General features: G+C 35.7%; 1 protein-coding gene across 4 annotated transcripts in view; it reads right to left on the bottom strand.

Moving 5' to 3' along the window:
- Positions 1 to 17,507, bottom strand: part of LOC102685206 (low-density lipoprotein receptor-related protein 1B) — a 461,586-nt gene extending 444,079 nt beyond the window's left edge. For all 4 annotated transcript variants that reach the window (XM_015358626.2, XM_015358625.2, XM_015358624.2 and 1 more), the window contains exon 1: positions 17,280 to 17,507. In XM_015358626.2, coding sequence (XP_015214112.2) covers positions 17,280 to 17,364 — 85 coding nt within the window. In that variant the 5' untranslated portion in view covers positions 17,365 to 17,507. The remainder of the gene's footprint in view (positions 1 to 17,279) is intronic.
- Between the last annotated feature and the right edge of the window lie 1,313 nt (positions 17,508 to 18,820).

Consider the following 18,820-nt stretch of genomic DNA (forward strand, 5'->3'; position numbering starts at 1 on the left):
GGGGGAACCGAAAGATTAGGTAATTACCGTAAGTATTTGTACCTACCGTAAATGCTAGGAGTATGAGAAATAAATTACAAGAGAGAGAAGTTATCACATTAGCAACAATCATGGAATCACAAAAACAAGGCTAACCCAAAATAATTGTCACGGACGTCGGAGAGGACAAACCGTGGAATGGCAGGAGAGCGAAAAGACCCTATGCGTAGCGGCAAGACGGGGGTTAGCCCTGGCTCAGCTGTTCAGGAAATGCCGTACAGAAACCGATGCCCTCAGGTAGCGGACGTTTGGCGACCTGGTGCTAGGTGGGTCTAAGGACATCCGAAAATCAATGCTGAGCCAAGGCAGACTGAAAGACCCGGAAATATATAGTCCCAGAGAGAGAGAAACACCGGAAGGACAGCAGAGAACCGGAAATAAGAGACAGGACAGAGAAGGAGCGCCCTCTGGCTGCAGAGGGCGTGACAGTGATGGAGATGAATATGGATATAAGCTGTTTCACAGAGACTGAAAGATAGAGGAGGAGGACGGTAGTGCTATACATCAAACAGAGTATTCAAGTTCAGAAACTAACACTTGACAAATCAAGAGTCTCTGAATCTATATGGGTCAAACTCCTATTACCTCTATTACCTCTGAAATTTTTTATGAGTATGCTATAGACCACCAATCGCACGGGTTGATAAGAACACACAACAACACTGTATGATTAATCTTCCTTCAGGAAAGTATTTTTTATAGGAGTCTTCAACTTTCCATAGACATGGAAAAATCTATACAAATGTCAGCAGTAGAAACCAAAAAATGGTAAGGTTAATGGCTGCTTTCTCTTAGAAGATTGTTGGAGCATCTAAAATAGGAAATTTTATAAAATTTCACACCTCTCTGCACCCATTCTGACTTCACACCTCTTGATTGGCCTCTCTTTCTGTCCCCTGCTCCCGCCTCTCACTCCTCCTTCCTCTCAACCTTTGTTCTCCCGCTACTTTACCTTTGCCTACTGCCCTGTCTCTCTCACACCTGAAGAAGGCTCCACGGCCGAAACGTTGTGTTCTCTTTCTTCTTTTTTTCAGCATGGAATAAACCTATTACTTGTTCCTTTGCAGCCTACGCATGCTGACGCAGCTACCCACCTGAACTAAAATAGGAAATGTTGTATACACCAATTAATGTGACTTCTGTTATATATCAGGCTAAGGAAATAAATAACAGAACTGAAACAGAGGATCGCCTACAGTATATGGAAACTGGATACTAGAAGATTGTCAACGTGGATTTACTGTAGTAAAGGTAGGTCCTGTTTAACCAACCTGCTCGAGTTCTTATAGAATGCAATAATGGATGCACACAGAGTGTATGATATGGTGTATATAGACTTTCAGAAGTCTTTTCATAATTTCATAATTCTGAATTGTGTTTTGCCTGCCTGTTTAACATGCCGCCTTACAGTAGGCATTCAGAGAAATGAATGTGTTTGGATTGAGAATCAGTTAATTAACAGAGAATCATTTAGATTTGTTTTCTATTCAGATTGTTTTCATAGTTGTGGAAATACTTTAAATAAATATATGTAAATAAGTCTAAAATGTCCATAACGTAAATTGTTTAGATTAGCAGGCAGTACTAATTATTTCATACTGTAAATTCAGTACAAAATAATGCAATCTACAACTTGTTACATAGACAAAATGAATTCTCACCACTGAAAGCAACAATCAAAAAGTATTAGTAATGTAAATAGAGGAAGTGAGGGGGCAAGATTTTAGCAGCCTTTGATAAGCTGCAAGCTATTTACAGACATTTTAATTGGAATTTTTTTTTTCTGCGTGATAGGTCTGGAAACAAGACTTGCATGTTTATGCTGTATGACAGATCTTGCAATTATTAAAAGACAAATGAATCAATATAAATGAATTGCCTGCAATAACACACTGTTTCAAAAGGATACATACCAAGGTTAAAACTTGAATTTAAATAAAAATTGTACACTGACAAATTTTTAACATTTTTGTGGACGTTTAAAGATAAACAGATTTGGTAAACAATCTTCATAAACATAACACCATAGATGATTCACTAATTGAAAGTCTTATATGGACTATGCTTGCAATTTAGTTTTTGGAACATAAAACCCTGTTTCTTCCAGCACATTAAACTAACATTCTGACGTGTGATGTTTCAAAAACCGGTTTCCATCCCATTAAGTATCTGTAATGATAGCTACGGTATGTGTCATTGTTTAATTTTGCTTAATGCACTCAAGATGGTTTTCAATGTTAGTAATAATCTGAAGAAATGCTTTCATCCTGCAGACAGTTTACTAGACTGGTCTCTCTCTTGCACAGTTCTTGTATTTCAAAGGTAATCACAGAATAATCCTCACTGTGAAACTCACCGCCTTTCATGAAGAAACATAATTAAGTTTTAACAGAAAGGGAATCCAGATTACTTTTTAATGTCAGAATCAAAGAGATGAAAACTAACACAAATAACTCACAAGAGCTTCAAGAAGAATTAGTTAGTTTGAGATTTAGCCAGGGGTACTCCATTTATATACATAGGTAAAGTTTATATGCTGATATGTGGCTTGAACACTATAAATACCAAAATTGCCACATGGTGATTTCTCCCAGTGAAAAGTATGTATAACTTAGACTTTTGTTTTTGCCTGTGTGTAGAAGGGGAGACAGCTGTAAAATTAAATGTTATTTCAGCAGCGAAATGATTAACTTTCAACTTGATGAAGAGGAAGGGAAGACCCTAATCAAAAAATGCTTAAGAAAAAAGTAACCTTTGCACCTCCTGCCTTTCTTCCCTATGTCAGATGTACTGTACAGTACTGCAGTAAGGGACTACAATACAGATGGTTATGGCCAAACAAACGTATAACTAATATTAAACAGCGGAAAACAGTATAATGTATATACCACTTAATACTGCATGGCTAAATCATTTTCTGTGCCACATATCAATGTTCCCTGGGTGCATCAGGAAAAGAAAGTACTTCTAAATTCTAAATGAAGAGTCAATTTAGAAAGAAAAAAAAAAACATTCTTATCTTACAACCAAAGAAGTACACTGAGCCTGCATTTATATTTCTTCCTTGGAGGCAATGCGAAACCTTGGGGCACAACATCACACATCTTAAAAATTTGATTTTTATCACATAGGTCAAAATGGAGATAACACCAGTAAATGTCAATAATTCAGATACATTTTCTAGAAATGTGTGCTGTTTAGGTAGGCAACTGGGTAGATATCTAACTGTTTTCATTATTTTAATTTGTGTACAATGTGCTGAATTTAATATTACAGGTAATAACATATAACTATACATTTCCTCATGCTGAAGGCCTGTATATGTTACTCCCAATAAGGAGGAAACATTTTCCTTTCATAGTAAACAAAGTTTAACATTTTTGTGACATTGTTCCAAAAGCCCTGGCAGAAAACCACTGTATTTGTGATGTTCTTGAATCTAAATGGTGCCTACTTTTTGGTTAAAAGTAACATCCATCCATTTTCAGGTGCCTATACTGGCAAGCAACAGGTCAGGTCCGAGGTATGGTACATCCTGGATCGGATGCCAGTCCATCGCAGGGCAGACACATAAACACAGACATGCAACTCTCACACCTAAAGCCGTTTTTTTTAAAGCCAATTAACCTACTGTACTAGTAAGTCTTTGGACTGTGAGAGGAAACTGGAGCACCCAGAGGAAATCCATGTGAACACAAGGAGAACATAGAAACTACATAGACATAGAAAGTCCACACAGATAACACCCCAGGTATTAAACCCATGGCGCTGTGAGCAAGAAATGCTAACCACTGTGCCACTGTGCCACCCTAGAGAGTAACATAACAATTCAAATTTTAATTCAAAGTCAAAAAAAAAAAACACCTGCCCGCCGTACTTCTTAAATGTGTAGCCTCAAGCACAGATAAAATTCACCAGTATAATGAAGTTGAAAATTTGTGGGCAAAAGAAGTTGTTTTTGTAGGAGACTTCACTTTCCTTCACATAGACTGGGAAAAATCAATATGAATGTCAACAGCAGAAAACAGACTGGTGGACACAGTTAGTGTCTCCATTTAAACTCAGCTTGTAGGAGCACCTACAAGAAGAAATGTTTGTATTGATCTTGTCTTGTCAAACAATCAGAACAGACCGAAACAAACAGAAATTGTCACGATCGTAAACACCTCCTCTTAAGGATACTCCAGCCCTTCCTAGTTTACCTCAGATTTCCTGGACCTGCCTCCTGTTCCAGTCTCCCCTTTGAAAGCCAGACGCTCCCATCATTCCAGGCTCAGCTATGGAACATGGATGCCAGGAAGCCTGCCTACCAGCGAGTCTAGGAGGGGCTCGACGGCATTGGCTTAGAGCGCCTGGCCCCGTTACCCCTTTTTTATTCCCCCGACCCTTCCCCGGCTCCCGGTCGGGTTTTTAACTTCATCAGTCTTTGTCATGGATGGACCACCTGATTCACATGGATTTCCTTATGAACACCCTTTGGACTTGTTTGCCTTGACCTCGCCCCTGAGCACTGGCGCACCTTGGACATGCCCCCCCCTGTTCTTCCAGCCCTGATCCTAGTCCTTTTTTCCCCGTGTGTGTCTCACTCCCCTCTGGATTTTGCCATCTGCAAAGGGTCCTGAAAAGCGCTTTGTGACAGAAAAGAATGTTATTATATTTTATCAACTTTATTGAACTGTGATCATAATATAGTATGCTTTAAAGTATAATCTGAAACTATACAGGTTTGAGTCCAAATAAAAAGCATACGATTTAATGAAAGCAGACTTGATACTGCTAGAATGATACTAACCTTAAAAGATTTAGAATGGGATAGGATAGCTATTGACTGAAGAATGAATGGCAACCATTTAAACAGGTTGTGTTTGTAACAGAACAGATTTATCCCCAGAGCAAGTGAGTGAAAAGCTAAATAAGCAGTATCCCTAACGGTTCAACAAATTACCTAAAATACAAGGAAAAATGAAGAATATTGCAAAATGATAAAAAAAAAGTACCCAGTTAAAGAAAAGGAGTACAATGAATTACAGGCCAACATAAAACGATTACAAAGGCAAAAGCAGATAATATTGCACATTAATTTGAATATGAAAAGCAAAAACAAAAGGAAAGTTGAAGTAAAACATTGACAACAACAGTAAATGCCTAAATAATGAATCAGAAATAACCAATGTGTTAACGAATATTGTAATCAGGTGTTCATTGAAGAAAAAAGTCATTTACATGCCTATGGAAGTAGAAGGTCAAAGTTCTGCAATAAAACACATTAGCATAGAACAGGAAATTTGTTATTGAAAGTACTCAAAATAAATACTGTAAATCTCCACTGCCTGGCAGTATCTTTCCAAATGTATTCAAGGAAATGAGAGGTTTCAGTCAGAAACTATTGATACAACCCTTCCAACAGTCACTCTCAAAACAGGTGTACTGTAGGACCCAAAGACTAGGGAATTGCCAGTGTAGTGCCTGTCCACAATAAAAGTGACAAAACTGATCCACATTATATAGACCATTTTGCCTGACTTCTGAGTCATGTAAAGTCACAGAAAAAAACTTAGAACTGAATAACATGATGTATATTGACATTGGATGTTAGAAAATAGTCAACATGGAACTAGAAAAGGTAATACTTGTCCAACCAACCTGTTTAGAGTTATTTGAACACGCTAACAAGACTAATGTATGTTATTTTTATTCAGAAGGCTTTTGATAATGTTAATGATAAAGGATTTTAGAATTATGGTGTACAGGGATGATACAATTAGTGGAGTACCACAGAGACTAGCACTAGGACCACTGCTCTTCTTAACTTCTATCAATCATCTAGATTCTGATATAGTAAGTAAATAGTTAAGTTTCCATATGATACTAAAACAGGAGGACCAGCAAACACTAAAGATACAGCTAAAATCCAAAACTGGGCAAGCATGTGGTAGATGATGTTAAATACAGAGATATTCTGGGGATTTACATGCGGGTATAAAAACAAATAAACAGAAAATAGAAAACACTGAGATAGAAGAGGCTATTTATGAAAAAGACTTCAGTGCAGTTTTTGACATACTGCATAGTTTACCGTAAACAATGTAGGCAAGTAAATAACAAATGTGAATAAAGCGTTAGGACATACAGTTTAGTCATAATTGTAGAATGTAACCTTTAATTTAAAAGGGATATTACATTTAAATCATACTGTATATTGCACTAGTAAGGCCTTATTTAGAATATTGTTAATAATTTTGATCACTATGTTACAGAAAGGATATTGCTGCTCTGGAATTCGTCCAAAAGAGAGCAACCAGAGGCATTTTAAGGCTTAAAGGAATGTCCTACACTGACAGACTGAAGAACTGAATTTTAATAGCTGTGAGGGGACCTGATCCAAGTTTTCAAAATCCTCAAAGGCACTGATAAAGTCAACCCAGTGGACGACTTCAGAATAAATAGTGACACCCAAACCATAGCACACAGGTGGAAACTACACAGAACAGTATTTAAAACTGATAATAGTGTGCATTTTGTTACATGGAGGGTTGTGGGAGTACAGAACAATCTACCCTGTTCATTTTGTTGAAACCAGCACCCTGGCTTCTTTTAAGAAAGGGCTGGATGAGATCCCTGGATATATTACTTACTAACAACCAAAAGTTCTAGGAGGGCTGAGTGGCCTCCTCTACCCAAGGCATTCTGCAGGTTAACACAGTGAATATCTGGTTTGAGCTCTAACCCATGTTCATGCAAAGCTTCATGGACAAAGATAAGGCCAGCCATCGATTCATATACGCATATGTGGATGTTGTAGCCAAAATTTTCACCAGTACATGATAACATTGTCACGTTCAGCTCTTAAGGATTTAGATTTAAATCTACCATTTACTTTATGACTTTGCAATAATGCAAAGTCTGCAGTCTGGAAAGGAACAGGGATCTCTCAAAAACCTCTTCAAACAAAGTACATTTATAAATTACAGTACTATACTTACATTAAACAACATCCATTTTTTAATTATTTGAAACCATTGTGTTACTTTGTTTTTCGTGTTAAGCACTGTGTTAATTAGTTTTTTTTAAGGCTAAAAATGCAGTTAAATTCTTGATCTTTTTTTACTGGTACCAGTTCATTTGTATACTGTATTTAAATTGACTGCAACTTTTGAATGCAACATTTAAATGCAACTCGATACTGCTGCAGATTTTTTTTACTGTTTATATACTCTGTCCTTTGTTTTCTTAAACATAACTTTCATAAGATCACCTTACACATTTGAAACAATTTCTAAGGATATTGTATTTAAGGAAAACCATGCATTCCAAGGAATAAAAATGTGTTTGGCAGAATGTGCAACACCTGGACTACAGCCTAGAAAAAAAACTGGTTGCACAGTAAAGAAAACCTTACATTTTAAAGGCCTCTCCTATTATAACAAAGAAATCTGATGACAGAAGGTATCACACTATCGATTTTGTTTTCAGTAGATACATTACTAGTGGAAAAAGTATGAAACTTCTATGTATAGCTGGTGACAATGCATTTAACGGCTATGGCGTGCTGTAAAAAAGATAACTACAGAAAATAAACACTGTTCATTTTATATGTGCCCATTTTACTATACACCTGAAAACAGATGTAGCTATTCAACATAGCTGCAAAATGTAAAAATAACATTTAATAAATCACTGGTACTGCATGCAAAAAAGTACCACAAATACATTACAGAATAGGCCCTGTGACATTAAATCTACTGTATTAAGGCACCTGAATTATTAGAACATGATTTTATGTTGATGGTCACTAAAATAAGTAAATATTAGTTTGTTTTCACATGCCTATAGGCATGATAATCCATTGAACTGTGACATTTTGGACCAAATTAAAGAAATGTCCTCATGCCAGATACAACCAACAATGACAATTATGGACAGAAGGTGGCCTCTGTGCAAACTTGCCTCTCAGCAAATTAACCAGCATTGAATTGATTCAGCATCTGGTGTCTCACTGATACGGTGTTAAGCAAAATACCATAGTTAAAAACAAGCAAAGAGCCCCACTCTACTTGTCACCTTCAGGTGTTTCGTCACCATGTAAAACTAGAAATTGTGCTTTCATTTTCAGCCAAGGCTAAACAAACTACCTGCAAACCTCATTTTCACCACATGAAAATGTCTTACTTTTGCTTACCATGTGCAGCTTAGGGTTCATTTAGGATTTGTAATACTGTCGGAAACAAACTGTGTTTCATGTTGCCATTAAGCCTCTGCTTTCAGTTACTGCAGTGTGGATAATGTAGTGTACACCAAAATAAGAAATGCAGAAAAAAGAACATTTACACTGTGAGCCTCGTTCATATCAGCTCAAAAATAGAGCTTAAACAGAGTTTAAATGAAGAATGCCAGCAATTCCAGTAGATGCATCAACCAAATGAAAGACTAAATACTAAATAATTCTTAAATATGGACAAAGATAGGTGTAGAAAATAAGTCACAGATGCATGTAAATGCAACAAGCAAAAAAAAAGGAAAAGGGAAATGCAAGAAAGATATTTGTTGTTAAAAGGATTTTTGCCATTAAGGCTTCATTCAATGCACTGACAGTATATTGAGAAATCTATTGTTCAATATTGTAAAATATTAAAACAATTTCTACCCAAGATGCTGCTTCTGTTCTCAACAGGCTGTTAGAGGTTCACTGAATTTCGCCCGCAACTATGAACAGAACACCTGACATAAAGGCATAAACGTCCATTATTAGATTGTTCCACAACAAGAAACTTGGAACAAGCTCCCATGAAAATAAAAAACATGATTTGTGCAGTAAGACTTTCCAGACCGTAATGCAAGCCAGCTACAAAAACAAAGAAGTACTCAGCTGAAAATGTCCACAACCTACATGATGTAATATTGCAATAACAGTACAGTCATATAATTTATACTGTCTCAAACAAACTATACTTGCTAATATTTGTATAGACATATATCGTATTTATATACATGTGCAACTTGAAATGATTATTCACATGACACTTTCACTATGGTGATCAGAGTACCATATGTTGGTTCCTTTCAATTCTATTTCCTTTCCAGTTTAGGCCAGGGTTTTGTTAAGCCTGTTACAAATTACTCTTCATGGTTAACATTATGCAGATGCAACCATTTAGAATAATGTCAAGAATTCTAGACAGTTACAGTTAGAATTGTAAACTCCCTCCAGCGGAAAGCATACTGTGGTATACTACACTTCAGAATTCAGCAATTCGCTGCTCAAAGACGATTGATAAGTGGCATTTGTGACGTGGTAGATGCAAAAGTCTAATATTTATTGAAATATAACATAATTTATGTTATATAAACATATAAAATACATAGTCTAGGTTCCATTTTAACATTTCTGTTAGGAGTAGTTTTTGTAGCTTTGTAGTTTTTGTGTCCCAATCAGCCTTCTGTTCCTTCTCTGTTTGATTAACTTCATACTTGCCTGTCCACAAAAGTTTTCCCACAAATGTTTTTTTGCATATTTTAGAATTCAATTATTTAAATAAACGTTAAATAATTTATTACTGGTGCTACCTATCTGACGCCAACTGTTACCCTCATGTTAGCTTCGTTACTTATAAATGTATTTGTCTAAAATAATTAGTATTTTAATTATATCTGCTTTTTTTTGTAGTACACCAAACATGCTCAAATTGATGAAAATTTTCATTTAAATGTGACTTAAATGGCACAATACGTTTTGTGGCACTTATTTTTTTCTACTGTTATTTAATAGAAGTTTAATCTAAATTCCTTCTTAGAAAAAAAACAAAAACAAAATAAAAATGGGTTAAGGGGTTAAAGAAGTGCTGTACATCTATTGTTTTTTTTAGTGATCCAAACACACTTCTCAGGTATGTGTTGTGCATTATGTCTGTAACAGAGCTGACAACAAATACTGGTTTCATTCATGATACAGTAGCAGTAAATAATAACTTTGTTTTCCCATTAAGCTGCACCAAGTACTTTTTATATATATATAAGAAGTTTTCATGAGACAAAAAGCTTTTTGAAAAAAAATATTTTCTTCTATTTTTAACTGTTCACATCTTATAAAATATGCTGCAATTGAAGAATCACCAACCAGTTTGAGGAGAGAACATCTGCTTTCATTTCCCTGGCCTTGCTCTAAACTTTGCCAGCAGTTGGCAAAAATCTGCATGGCATTAAATTGTATGAGAGGTGTCTTGATCATGAAACTGACCCAGAAACCAGTTATTCTAATTACCTATTGTTAGGCCATTTTTGTGCCATTAGACAACAGGGATAAACATTGTGAGGGTTTATATAAAAGGCTGGCCAACTAGTTTTCTTCAGAAACATCTTTCAAAAAGACTAAACTATTTTAACACTTTTCAGAAGTGTTATAAAATACTGTACTTCCTCACTTCTTTGGTTTGGCAATATCAGTATTGTTAAATTAGGTTGGAACAATTAATAAAGCTAAGCAGCAAAATCATTGAAGGAAATCAAATAAATCTACTACAAGCAGAGGGTTCTAGAGAAGCCTAAGAGTATTATGGAGGGTGTGACACATTCCCTCCACCGCAAATCATCTGGAGGTGCCTGTGTCAGGACTGCACAGAACGTTTCAAACGTTCACTGAATGATCTGTGATTTTTTGCAATGCAATTCTGATTCAGGCCATTAATCTGTAAACTGTAGACATGGGTAACCTTTCTGAAATTAAAAAATAAATGAAATAAAGTAAATCAGTTCTATTTGAAGATCGTAACAATTTAGAAGGATTGACAAACACCCTAGGAAAAAAAGAATGAAGTGCAAAATGATTTTGATCAAATTCACATCGGGGCAAACAGCTGGCAGGTAAATTTTATGTAGATAAGAGCAGGGTTTTGCATGCAGGTAGTAAAAATGTGAGATATAAATACAAAATTGGAAGCACAGAGGAAAAAAAGAAGTGAAATTGCTGTGGAACACTTACTTAAATTCATGGGCAAGGGGTCAAAACTCTAATAGAGAATACAGGAAAGGAATGACAAGGAGGGTACTTTGGTGGATGATTATTTTATTTTCCTGGACAGACAAAGGACCTTTTTTTTTTTTACTCCAGGACAAAACTATTATATTTCAATAAAAGAAACCTAAAAATAAAACAGTGAAATTATTTTGGGGCAGTGATTTTAAATGCTGGACCAAAGCCCTAGAAAGTCTATAATATTCAGTGAACAATGTGTTGATTGTTTTCTTCTAGACATTTTGTTATTGTTTTTAAGTAAACAATGTAATGTATAAAAATAAACTACTGTAGTTTTAGAAAATACTAGTCTGTTAAGTTACTGTCATTCCACAGTTTCCGATTTTACTCACAAGATATTCTAATTAAGGAGCAGAAACTACACTTTCACCGTAACACCACAATGACTACGAAACAATGTTTGTCATTTATAAATATGCTGTTTTTTGGTGTGTTTTCAGTTTTTTTGTGTAATTTTGTTGTTAATTGTTTTTTTTTGTTTCATCTTAGAAACACTTCTGTTGTTTTTACTTCCTCAGCAAGCAATTATAACATCAGTAATCTTAATCCCTTTTTGCTTATCCTGTATCATGTTTTATGTTTCTTTGTAATGTAATGGAAACATCCTTGCAAATAAACCCATTACTAAGCAATGCTTGTAGTTTTTAACTTATATCTTAGCTCTAAATACTTAACTCTGAATCTATATTTTCCACATTCAGTCACCCAATCAGAGTGACGCACCACTGCAATAATGTGTAATGTACAGTATGTGGGAAAAAAAGTTTTCATTGAAAATCATTAAAATATACTTTTACTGTACAACCAACAGCATTACTGATACAGCACACATGTATGACATACAATATTAGGCAATAAAGACTAGAACTGCTATTACTTTTGCCATTGTATTAGCCAATACAGTTTATTTTGCCATTGAAGTATTGATAATATACAATAAATACAACATAAAACAAAATTAGCAATACTGTTAAAACTCTTACATAGTGATAAACCAAGTTTGGAATTGTCAGTATGACGCTGAAAGGGGGTTTATGTAAGATGTTTTTCCACCAATTCTTTGTCACTAGTATATGACCAACACATAGAAGCATTACCTATTTGTCTGTTGACCACATGCAGCTACAGTGAACTCTTAAGGCAATAATTCCAATATATCTTCACCTGTGGCACACTTTGTAATAATTATTATACCTCGCTACACCCCACTCTCTCAGAAGCCAAAAATGAATAAAAAATCATTTTAACTGCTGCATTCATGATGTGGTCAAGAAAAGCCAACATTCTGAGTAAGTGATCCATATTTTAATGATGACATTTTGGATGTTTTTGAGGGGTCATTGTGTGTTTTATATGTTTAAAATATTTGATTCCATTTTAAATGTTTTTTTTTAATTCACACTTGACCTCTATTGACAGCACACCAATGTGCAGCAGCATCGAGATTGGGAAGATAAAGCCTTCATTATGACACCTGGCTGCATTACGGAGTAGTGCAGTCCTGCGTTTGACAATTGGGGAAAAATAAGAACAAGGTGCCACACATCCCTATTGTACAGCTACAGGCACGCATTCTAATGGCTGCATCTGTACAACAATATCACGAACATATTAATAAAAGAATATAATAATCTATTTTAATGACTCACTGTATGACATATGTTGTACCTGACATTAAATATCTCAACTTTCTATAAGCATCAAAATAATTTTAAATACAATACTTCAACTAAAGGTTTTCAAAAAAAAATAAATTAAAAGTACAATTCTTGCAGGACAGTGCTAAAATGCATTTATTAAGTGAAATACTTTTGTTCATAAATAGGAGCACATTCACATAAGGAGTCATTAAGCAATGTTCAGGAGAGATACAGTAAGCAACCAAGTTGTCTTTCCCCTCCGCTACTCTGACTTATAATTCTCCATGATGTCACACCTTCGTCCCAGAGATTTAAGCCAAAGTTTTCTATGCCTCACGTCTCTTTAAAAAAAGACTTGTGAAATGATCATTCTTTAAGGATCCTGACATCTTTTATAGGTGGCATACACAGAGAAATAAGGAAAGAAGATAAGGGCAGTGAACTTCTCCAACAACAGATGAATTCTAGAGGAAACTGCAATGTTGGAACACGCAAGTGCTCTATAACCATTGTCAAGCAAAGTTCCTGTTTAGAAATATAGAAAGAAATAAAGCTCTTAATCCTTCCTCAAGTGTGAAAACCTGAAAAAAGGTTTAACAGCTGAAACATTGTTTTATCTTCCTCCACTTCAGCATTAGGTCAGAATTAACCTTTACTTAAACAGTAATACATACAGTACAAATACAGTATTCATAAAGTCCAGTAGAGATCATTAAGATCATAAGCTACCACAGGCAGTAACTCAAATTATTTTCAATTATTAATTTACTGTATGTGTCTGCCAATTTTATCCAATAGAAGTAATCTGAGTACAAGACCCACACTGCCGCCAAACACTTAACATTAATAAACACACTCACTACAAACAGATCAAAAAGAGAATTTATAAACAAGATGTAACAATATACAGATAGAAAAACAAGGATACATGATAATCAAAAAATAAATGCACCAATAAAATTTCCCAAATGTGGTGAAACTCACCAGTGAATATAACATACTTATGTATATTATGATGTCATGGAATGGTTTCTCACATTTTAATGAAACAATATAATATAAGGTTACTTTAAACAATCCTGGTAATTAAAGAGAGAATGCAGTTATCAAGGACTCTTAGCCATGTTAGACTGACATGAGACGTACAATAGAGTATATACAGTTTCCACTTCTTGATGCTTTAAAAAAATGCAATGTATTAACTGATTTTAGACTGATGGGTTTCTACATAAAATAAAAACACTGTCTCTCTTTAATAACCGAGCAGTAAGACAATGGTAAGTTTGGTTTTCACAAGTAAAATTCTCATTTACCAAATTATTTAAAACCAAAGTACAAATTTTACAAAACTTGGAATAAGAACATCAAACATGTGACTTACTGTAACTCTAAACTAATTTTAACACTACACTCTTATGAAAACAGCAAAAATGAGATTTCAAAGAAAAAGCTAAATGAATTCCTGTCTTGTTTTTGCAATGGCTCAAAAAGCTTATGTTATTCAGCATCAGATTTTCCGAGCTAATTTTATACAGAATGGTTTAAACTCAAAACGTGGTTGTTTAGACAGATTTCTGTAAATAGAGCTCTATGGAATTAAAATTATGTCATTGTATGCAATGTTTAGTGTGTGTGCTAAAGAGAGTTTTAAGAAAGGATATTGACATGCACGCACAAAAAGCATAAGAGGACATGTCTATCTGGCTCTGCAATTATCTCATTCAATTTAAGAAACTGCGGATTTTATCAATCGAAACATGACAAACATAAAAAAACATGTAGCTTCTTTACATTTTGAAAACCATTTCAGCAAATTTGTGAAAAAGATTCTACTACTCTCATAATCAAACATTTTAAAGAATAATACAGTACTGCTTTGCTACGGATGTACCTATATTGTATGTGGAAATTTATATTCCAAGTCTTCAATGTTCAATTTAATAAAAATCTGTGAGTGGTACATTACAGATATAGCCCTGTAACAGATAACCCCAATAAACATGAAGCTGTTCTGATACGTCATAGGAAAGCAGTAGTGAAGAATTCCAGACATCACTGAAGAGCTTTACAATCTCTTTACCTTAAAAAGAGTTTTAAGAGGGATGTTTGCTTTTTTTCAGATGAAGTGCAAACTATTTTCATTCATTTTTAAACACTTTGTATTGAACTTCAGCCAAAGCCTGGTCCACAGTAACCTACTTGTATAATGTACAGTATTCAGGACTTTCATTGTTCAGAAACTTTTTGAAAATGCATTAGACAATTGGTTTTGGGATCAAAAACTCAAAATCATAGTCTTTACTTGTCAAAGATGTCACAGGACATCTGTTTTTACTGGGTGTTAACATGGAAAAGTAAATACGTCACAGTTCTGATGAATTGAAAAATGTTCTCATAATCCAGTGAAACATGTACCTACTGTATACGGAAGGAAGTAACGTGGAGCATAAGGTTGCCCAACCAGTCTCTGTCTCACCTACCAGCACTTGCATGGACCAACCGAGAGTCCAAACCACAGAGCCAGAACACCAGTACACTGACAGGGGGTCTGAACAATCTTTGGAACCAGCTGAGTGACTGCACTGCAACAGGTACAGTATGTGCAGTACTGTACATCAGCATTAGCACAGTTCCCAGGACTGATCCCTGAGGTACCACCCTCCAGCTACCACCCCCCACCTTGGTCAGAGCTATACTGTGTACTTCCATGTGTTATTGTTATTCGTTGAGATTAAGATCCAAAGCAAGCAAACACTGTCAGCCAAACAACCAGATTTATTTCTAAAGCAGGCTCTAACAATTGTGTGACCAGTTGTGTCACGTACTGCAATTAAATCTAACACTACGAGAACTGTTAGTGGTCCAAGGGCAATTGCCATTTAAATATCACTAACCTTCCTAAATTGTTCTTACACAATGGACAAAAAGAAAGTATCCCTAGCAACAGATAAACAGACTACGGTATAACCTATTTTAAGGTTTCTTCTAAATAATCTCAAATAACTGGTTTAGATAAACGCCTTTTTGGATTAAAACAAAATTAAAAGTTGAGAGATTTAAGTGCAGCTGTGTCAACCGAACTTAAATTTTCTGTGGATCACCATTATTTAACCTTGCCTTGTCTCTCAAAATTGGATCATTTGGTTTGGAATTACCCACCGGAACCTAGAGAGGAATGACTCAAAACTGTGTTAAATAAAGATGTATTAATCTTGTGCCTATTGCCATTGTAAACGGACAGACTGTATGACTCAAAAACGTGTTTAAGTAGATCGTTATTTCTCGTTAGTTTACAAAACAATTCTGTGCAAATGCCTGCCAAGGTAGAAAAACATCGAAAAACCCTGCCCGACATATCCAAATCGCTGCTTCTCTTAGAATTACCTTGTTAGGCTGGCGTGGTAATAAAAATCACGCGTCACCTACCCATTTACAGATCCGAATATCAATATATGAAACAGGTTTTGCAAGTGACGTACGAGAATAAAACTACCCCTGAGAATTAATCCGATAACCGATCGTTATGTTTTAATTCAATCGTTGACATTAATACATCGCCCACCGATTATTTATCTAAAACGCCTTGTATACAAATATTGTATGTCAATCGTAGAGCATAAAATTACCGGTTTATTTACAATATGTACTGTAAAACATTGCCTTAAATACAGAGGAGAACACTGTGCAAACAGGTTTCAATAGAAAAGTAATAAGCTCTCGATGGATGTCCTGTAGCAATACCTCACAATAAATACAGTAGCAAGACAGCGAACACGGATAAATAGACTTAACTTTTATGTTGGATCACAACTCCGAGTATTATCAACGCAAATAGTCTGAAAATAGCAGACTCATTATCAGATTACCAGCAGCATACTTCTAGTGCTGTTTGGCAACGAGGTTAATTAATGTAATTTCACGTTGTGACTCTTTCATTCTTTAAATCGGTCACACGTGGCTTGATAGACATAAAAAGGAAAATAAATCTGATCATTTTATGATCATCATCATATATTCGCATTATGTATCACATTATATCAACACGTATTGTACTGTTAGAAAAATGTATGTTCATCCATTCAAACTAAATTCCACTGATTATTGCCAAGTCCAACTGTAGGGTTTACTTCCTGCAAACGGAGATACTGTTCTGCCGGCTGCAAGTGCTTTGACCAGACTGTACACTTGCTACCTCTTCCATATGCATATCGCGGAGTTACTTTTGTTCAAATCAAATTTGCAGCTCTTTGGAGCATACGTGGAAAAAAAACTCTCCATAATCTACAAAAAAGGTACGATAAAAACTCTCAACGACTGCATCAGCAGCAGCAGACTTATCAAGACCTGACCAGAATCTGTAACACCCCGTATAAATCATCTACCGGCACGTACATGAATAATACTAATCATCATTATCATCCTGGGAAAAACAAAAACAAAAAACAAAACAAGCGTACGGTAAGTGGTTTGCAGGACTCAACCCCCCGGTTACGCAGTCAGTACCAAGTCAGCGCACTAAGTTTTCAACAGATCTCGCATAATCCCCTGCCTTGCAGATGAAGCGCTCTTACCTTGATCTGCTCCCACTGTTGCCTGCACCTTAGCAATTGTAAATAATCCCGATATGGTTAAAAAGGCTAAAACAAACTCAGACATCGTTGCGGAAAGAAGACTCCGACTGCTTCACTGCACTCTCTCAAGTCGGAGCCAGCCTTGAGTCTAGCAGCGCAATTTAGAAATGTCAATTGAAATTCGTCTGTTAAATGAGCCAGCCTTCCTCCTCTCCCTGCTTTCAGCAGGATTTGTAGGTGTATATATGTGTGTGCAGAGAGAGACTGTGTGAGGGAGAGACGGGGGGGTGGAGAGAGAACAGAGACCGTGTGTCTTGACTTTTCAATGCTGAGTACGTGTGATCTTACATCACAGAACAGGGGCAAGCGAAAGATGCCAGAGGATGAGAATCTACTGATTAATCACTGGGATCTGCTCAGCTCCACCGATGTCCTCATAAATCGCATCCTTTACCTCGCTAAGAAGCATTTGACACAACGCGAGCATATCGGTACCTACTGAAAGCAATGCGGATTCACAACTACTGTATTTCCCCTCGATTTAAAAACGAGCTCGGGGTATGAAGTCTACACTTTTTGTAAATACGGTGGGAGTAGGAGACGCGCAGACGTTAGTGGTCTGTTATTTGTTTGTTTTGTTTTTAATTAACAATAATAATTTAGATCGACATTTGAGGTTACTAATCATTTTACTCTGCTTTTGCCTCAATGCACTGCATTGCAATTCCTCTTTGTATTGTTTATAGTATGTTCTAGTAACCACGCAATGTATAATAATAATAATAATAATGCAAAAACCACAAGAACTCTGTTACAGGATGATCTAAAAGTTAAACTCTAAGAACCCTCAAGGTGAAAATACTTAAGATAAAAAAGTAAAAAAAATATGTTTGCTTATTTGATTGTTTTTTACTAGTGGTTTCAAGACTGTCTTATTCCTAAATTAAATAAAACGCCGCCTTTTAAAAAAACATGTCTTAACTCACTGACTCTCAAAAAGTCTTGAGAAAAAGTGCTGCCTTTCCTGGTCTATACAGTGATAGCTTAATAAAAGCCAATTCCAATTTCTATCAGGACTGACATGACATGTGGAGCTTCAAATAATGAGTGTTGTGTGAAAAATCAGGGACTGATTCTGTTCAGATCTGTTAAGGGCCAGGCAATAAATATGTGATTGGCTGCTCTTTCAGAAACAAATTAAATTATCTCATATCCAATACTCCAAGGTGGCAAGTGAATTAGGTCAACATTTAAATATTATGGGATAACCTTAAATAAAACTGCCATACAACATGGAGAAACCATAACCAATGGGTTCTCTACTCTGAAAGAGAGCACACTTCTCACTCCAGTACATTTTCAGCAGGATGAGCACTGTGAATGATTTCCAAGAGCTGTCCTTAGGCGATATAACCTTTAGGGTATACATTTGAACTCAGGTTGATGGCAAGCAAATCAGAACATTATTAAATAATTTGGAAAGTCTTTGACCATGAAATTGTGGAGTGTTGCAGCCTGTAAAACGTAAATTAAAACAAAAA

The sequence above is a fragment of the Lepisosteus oculatus genome, chromosome 12, assembly GCF_040954835.1.
Source record: "Lepisosteus oculatus isolate fLepOcu1 chromosome 12, fLepOcu1.hap2, whole genome shotgun sequence".
Taxonomy (NCBI): Eukaryota; Metazoa; Chordata; class Actinopteri; order Semionotiformes; family Lepisosteidae; genus Lepisosteus; species Lepisosteus oculatus.